The sequence below is a fragment of the Oryza brachyantha genome, chromosome 7 (genome assembly GCF_000231095.2).
Source record: "Oryza brachyantha chromosome 7, ObraRS2, whole genome shotgun sequence".
NCBI classification, from domain to species: domain Eukaryota; kingdom Viridiplantae; phylum Streptophyta; class Magnoliopsida; order Poales; family Poaceae; genus Oryza; species Oryza brachyantha.
This window is the reverse complement of record NC_023169.2, coordinates 14258073-14264659: the sequence shown is the minus strand read 5'-3', so window position 1 is coordinate 14264659 and position 6587 is coordinate 14258073. Positions and strand designations below refer to the sequence as shown.

The 6587-nt window shown below is 48.2% G+C and overlaps 1 protein-coding gene across 1 annotated transcript; it reads left to right on the top strand.

The window, feature by feature from the left end:
* Positions 1 to 1530: 1530 nt before the first annotated feature.
* LOC102705734 (NAC transcription factor ONAC010) lies at positions 1531 to 3855 on the top strand. Its single transcript, XM_006657787.3, has 3 exons — positions 1531 to 1970; positions 2167 to 2513; positions 2607 to 3855. Exons 1-3 carry the CDS (start codon positions 1745 to 1747, stop codon positions 3345 to 3347), a joined length of 1314 nt encoding a protein of 437 aa, XP_006657850.1. The 5' UTR covers positions 1531 to 1744; the 3' UTR covers positions 3348 to 3855.
* The last annotated feature ends 2732 nt before the right edge of the window (positions 3856 to 6587 follow it).

Genomic DNA, 6587 nt, shown 5'->3' with positions numbered 1-6587 from the left:
GGTGGATTGGGGTGAATTTGGATAGGATTGAGGCCCATTAGCAGGCTTATGTAGGAGAGGTGGGTGATGGACCGATGCTGGCGACGTTGTTGAGGATGGTATTGAACTCGTGGGAGAAGTAGATGAGTACATCACGGACGAGACCAAACAAGTGTATGGAGTGATAATGGGTTAACGCCCTTTCTGTCACAACGCTATTTAAGTAATACTATATAAAATTTCAGCTCACCTCATTTAACCTTTAAAATGTATAGACAAAAAAAGTTGAACCCATTATCACCCCTAAACATGTGCGAGGACGCTTGGTGAGAGCTAGTTGGCGTTGAACTGCACGACGATGGACTTGAGCACCTCGTTGCCACGGGCTAACAGAGGGTGGGGAGAGATAAAGAGTGGAGAGGAGGGAGAGAGTGATATACGAGCTCTCCCTTGTATTTTTTATATTTTTCGCTAACTATGTCTCACATAAGCACCACGTTGCATAAACCACCGTAGAGACCATCTTAGGGAGGAAAAATAAATGATTTTAATAGTCAAGTAAGATAATTTATCTAGTATTTTGATTGAATAAGATGAGATGAGTCGGACTCTAGCAATAGTTGAGGAATGTAATATTAACTTTTTCTTAACTGGGTTGTGGTTAGCCTCAACAGACCGGTCCAATGTATGAGATAAAAGGTCCTAGGATGAAGCTTTTCAGAGCAGCTCCAGTGTTGCAAATAATTGAATTGTTATCCAAGCAAAATGAATAGAGCATATTACACACGTCGATTGCCCGGAACAAAATTCTCTAACATAGAAATTATGGGGACTTGGTGACTGAGATATGGGCCTATGGATGATAGGGCCCACATGTCAACGACAATATCCTCTGACTTTACGTCACAATAACTACGTCCTGGTTGCTCAGTGTCAAACTTTAAATCGAACGGAGGCCTGGGTCGAACCATGAGAAACTAGCTGGCTAAGGTATTCTTTCTTGGCAGAGATGAACGGGTGAAATTCACAGTAGCCACACGAGGAAGGGCCAATAATAAAGAGAATATAGTAGTTCTTTAGTAGTTTAGTTCACTTATATGGCCCCGCACACATCCCAGCCATGGAGCCGTGTAAAATTGGAAACGAACTAAACCCACTCTACTCGACTTACACACCTGACACCCAGCAGCTGCCCCATCCAACCGCGGCCAGCACAAATCTTAGTAGCGCATATCGCACGCCCCAATACGGCTAAAATCCGGGACAAATCCGCTCAAGAAACGGGTGGTAGCGCCGGGCCGGTGGCGAGGTGGTCGACACGCGGTGCGGGGGAAGCGGCCGGCGGGCCGGCATACGTGTCCAGCGCCGACGGGCCCGCCCGCGTCCGGTACAACGGAGCCGTATTTCTCGGGGCCAATGCCTTCGGCGCCTCCCCCAACACCGCGCGGCGCGCGCCCCCCTGCCCGCAGCTCGTCGATAGATCGCCTCCTCCTCTCGCTAGCCAGCTGCTTCCCCTGTGGTGTACTGCTGTGCATGCATGCACGGCCGAAACCGCCAAAAATTCCCAGCGCGGATCGCTCGCCTGCCTAACCGTCACCGCAACAAACTGCTCGCTATCAAAATCGCTTGTTGCTAGCTGTAGTGTGTATATACACACACCGGTGTCCGGTGGCCTGATCTGGTAGCTCTGTTAATCAGCCAGAGCGGTGTGTCGTCGTTGCTAGAGCGTATAAGTGACAAGGGTGGTCGAGCGATCGATCGAACCATGGAGAGCCCGGACTCGTCGTCCGGCTCGGCGCCGCCGCGAGCACTGCGGCGGCAGCAGCAGCCGGGCGGCTCGGCGCCGGAGCTGCCACCGGGGTTCCGGTTCCACCCGACGGACGAGGAGCTGGTGGTGCACTACCTCAAGAAGAAGGCCGCCTCCGTGCCGCTCCCCGTCACCATCATCGCCGAGGTCGATCTCTACAAGTTCGACCCCTGGGAGCTCCCCGGTGCGTACATGCCCTGATTACACTTTCGATAACACTTACACCTAGCTCTACCAATCATAAATTATGAACTGATTGCTGCACTTTTATAGTACTATTAATCATGCATACACAATATTATATTCCAAATCGTTGCACGCATATGACTAGCTGCATGCTTGAATGCGTGGTAGCACTCAATCGATCTGGTTTGTAACAGAGAAGGCGAGCTTCGGGGAGCAGGAGTGGTATTTCTTCAGCCCGAGGGACCGCAAGTACCCGAACGGGGCGCGGCCGAACAGGGCGGCGACGTCGGGGTACTGGAAGGCCACCGGCACCGACAAGCCCATCATGGCGTCGGGGAGCAGCCGCGAGAAGGTCGGCGTGAAGAAGGCGCTCGTGTTCTACCGGGGCAAGCCGCCCAAGGGCATCAAGACTAACTGGATCATGCACGAGTACCGCCTCACGGACACGACGTCGTCTAGCTTGACAGCCGCCGGCGTCGCGACGACCAGGCGGCCGCCGCCAACCATCACCGGCGGTAGCAGAGGCGCCGTCTCTCTCAGGGTACGTACGTACACACGTCGGTGAGTGACAGGTTTGCTAGGAGTGTATATTGTCTAGGACGGGTTAATCTGATCAAGTTGATTAGTGTCTCAGCTGGACGACTGGGTGCTGTGCCGCATATACAAGAAGACGAACAAGGCCGGAGCGGGGCAGAGGAGCATGGAGTGCGAGGACTCCATAGAGGACGCGGTGACCGCGTACGCGCCGTCGCAGCCGCACGCCACGGCTGTTGGCATGGCCGGTCCAGGCGGCGGCGCCGGAGGAGCGGCGGCGCACGGCGGCGGCGACTACAGTTCGCTGCTCCATCACCATCACGACAGCCACGAGGACAACTTCCTCATCAACGGCCTGCTCACGGCAGAGGACGCCGCCGGCCTCTCGACCGGCGCCAGCTGCTCTCTCAGCCAGCTCGCCGCGGCGGCGAGGGCGACGGCGACGGCGACCACGTGTGACACCACCAGGCAGCTTCTTGCTCCGTCTCCAACCCCGTTCAACTGGTTCGAGGCATTCCTTCCACGGGGCAAGGAGTTTCCTGGTGGGCCAAACAGAGCCAGCGCTAGAGACATCGGCGACATGTCGCTGTCGTCGTCGACGGCGGACAGAAACCAGCTGCAGGCTGAGGAAGTCGCCGTGGACATTGACACCGGCGACGCCACCCATGGCGCAAACGCCATGCCTGCGTTCATCAACCCGCTCACCGTGCAGGGTGCAACCTACCAGCAACACCATGCCATCATGGGAGCCACGCTGCCGTCGGAGTCCTCAGTAGCAGCAGCAGCGGCCTGCAATTTCCAGCATCCCTACCAACTGTCCAGGGTGAATTGGGATCCCTGAATAAAAGGTGCCAGCATCATATCAGGCATACACATATATGCACACACATACGTGCATGGCTTTTCAAGTAGTAGCACAACACTAGTAGTAATTACACTGGTGTGTGGCAGTCGCATTCAGTGAGCACTAGCTGATCAAGTAGCTGCATGAACACAACACTAATGCATGCACACTACATATGGCCGCATTGTTCCTAGGGCACGTACCTGTACGAACTAGGTAGGTGACCTAATTAACCAGCTAGATCATATTCAAAATAAGGAGAAGCAGCAGCTGCACGTAAACACATAGATCATACGTGTTGGCTACTTGGCTTCGATCACATGCGTCTGAACCATTAAAACCTTATGCATGCAGAAAATAGTGCTGCTAACACATAGATATGATGTTAGCTTCGTGCGCTTCTGCACCAAATATAGCGAATGCAGAAAGTAGCTGGACCTGCACTGTTCATCGTCACGATCCCATCAGATATAAACTTTATAACCTTTGGGGTTACCCTTCTAAAGGCATCCGTATGCCCTGGTAATTGCATTCATTGATGCATGCGCATATATATGGTTGATATATATGGTTGATATATATATATATATATATATATATATATATATATATATATATATATATATATATATATATATATATATATATATTATCCTTGTATATATGTAGGAGCAAATTAATTGCTGATAGAACATATATATGCTGTACTTTACATGTAAACAACTTTACAGTGGATCAATCAAATCACACTATTACAGCTTTATTCTTTTAAAAAAAACAATACATAGACACGCGCTATATATATTTCACCGGCTGGGAGGAAAAAACAGCATCGATTCTCGATCACTCAAAAGCACATGGTGCACGATGCATGTGCTAGCAACACGTATATTACATGGGTTGAAGTGCATATACGTAGAGAGGAGAGTATTAATTGTCAGGCTAAAGCTAGACCAGTCACCCCCAGCCCCTGCCGTGCCATGTGACCATGTCTTTCCCCGCCGGCTATACACGTACGTAGGACCAGTCTCAACAACCCATAGTTTTATTATATAGTTATTAAGATTGTAAACTAGATAATCGAGTCAGATAAGTTTTATATGGATAAAACTCCCTCATTTAATGATTCTGCTAAGTCAATAATTCCATTGATGTGACACCCTATTTAATATTCATGACATCCTCATAAAATTTGTATTGAGACTGGTCTAACGACAGGATTATTAAGCCCGATAGACAAGATCCGTCCGTTGGATCGGCGCCCGATCGGTCGGCCGGCGTGCGTCGACACGTCGCACTCTTCACACGAGACTTTTCCTCCTCTTGGCGAGCGAGCGAGCGGTCCGTCGACAAATTAACCGCCTAGCTCCCCAGTTTCGCCGGGACAGCCGTCGCGGTCCGCCTCGCCAGCGAAAGCTAAAGGTGAAAGCTCTCTGAGCCGATCGAGCTCTCGCGCGCGCGTCGTACGGCTGCCGCCGATCGAAACGTCGGCGCGGGCCGGGCGGCTGCGCGCGCGTGCGGGCGGGCGCCTTTCGGCCTTGTCGCCTCGCTGGTTCCCCGGTTTTGGATGGTTCGCGGCGATGGCACACATGTTGCTGTAGCGATCGATCGATCGGTCCATCGATCCACGACGTGGACGGGACTCGGGCAGCGAACTGCAAGCAAGCAAAACACCTCGTCTTTCCGCTTCGGATTAGGGACCTATTTAGAAAGTTTTAGATTCTGAGAAATAGCTGCTTGGTAGACAGTTTTTAAGAATCTGGAAAACTTTTAATCCCAGATTCTCCAGCTTCTGGATTTTTTGTTCATTTTCTAGAATTTTCGGTCAGCTTCCGGCAGAAACAGTTTTTGAAAAAAGTTGCAGCTAAAAGAAACTCCCCAAACAGGCCCTATATTTATGGGTCAAAAATCTAAGCTTTTAATTTAGATTTAGAGTTGATTTTAGGTTTTTTTAATAATATTTTCCTGCATTAATTTTTAAATAACTACGGGTATGTATATAAAAGTTTTATTTATAAATTATTTTTAAAATTACTATGGAATACGTATATAAATGTTTTGTTTATGAGTTATTTTTAAAATATACCGTCAATCGCCCTCTCATTAATCACATCTCAGCCTTGGGAGCACGTACGCACGATTATAACCCCTGGTTCCTATAGCTACTAATCGATCTTATCTCCAGCGCCAGTGAATTGACCGCCTTTAATCGGGATGGATAGGTACGTACCGTCGTTTTTACGCGGCCCGCACCGCTAGCTCGTCGTCTTGTTTACGGGGGCTACGCGTCGACCCGCGGTTCGCTGTATCGCGGGGGGTGGCGTTCACTTTTTCACCTCGAGCACGCGGTTTTCCGTTGGTCCGTGAGTGAGGAATGAGAACGAGGGCAGCTACATCTTGCGACCTGGTTGCGGTAAATTTGCATGTGTGCACTATTGTAACAGACGCGCGAGATCGACTGGTTATTGGTTAGTTGGTATAGTCGTTAAACTATCTTTTCCAACACCTTACGTATTGATTTTACGGGCTAGCTATTATGCAACCTAACTTATAATAACGAAGGAAGCTACGGCACGTATAATCCACCTGCGTAAATTTAATTTGTACCGCCAATTATATTGGAAGGACCATATATAAAAATAGATAAGTTTTTTATAGACGACTCTCTTTATAATGGCCAAAATCATATTTTTTATATATGATATTTTTAATATAACTAACTATAATAATAATAGATCAGACGAGTAAACACGAGTATTTTTACATATGATATTTTTACATATGAGCTCACGAGTAGTGTACATTCTTTTCTTAAAGTATCGTTTTTAAATTCTAATTACCTTTCTATGTTTAACATATACCGTGCGGCTGTGTTCGATGGCGGTGAGCCCCCGGAGCATGGATATAGCAGTAGCTAGACTCATCACACACGACCTCTTCTCCTGCATATGATCCACCGATGACTTTTTTTTCTATATTAAGTTACATAGAAATATAATGTATCTAACTATATTATATTTGTCTATAGTCTTGTTTACGACAGCTTCAAGTCAAAGTTTTTTTACAGGAGAACATCTCTTGCTTCATAAAAGAAAATTTCTAAAACTTACAAAATACTCCTGGAGTTAGAATTGAGGTTATGTTAGGGTTGTTACTGCATGACATGCATATGATGGTTGTTATTGTAAAACATCTTGCTCACACTTTAGGGTAATATTAGATTAATTATTATATCAT

Excerpts from the sequence above, each read along its gene's own strand:
- LOC102705734 (XM_006657787.3), top strand. The coding sequence starts at position 1,745 with ATGGAGAGCCCGGACTCGTCGTCCGGCTCGGCGCCGCCGCGAGCACTG. Across the intron at positions 1,971-2,166 it reads CGACCCCTGGGAGCTCCCCG|AGAAGGCGAGCTTCGGGGAG; the intron begins GTGCGTACATGC and ends GGTTTGTAACAG. Across the intron at positions 2,514-2,606 it reads GAGGCGCCGTCTCTCTCAGG|CTGGACGACTGGGTGCTGTG; the intron begins GTACGTACGTAC and ends TTAGTGTCTCAG.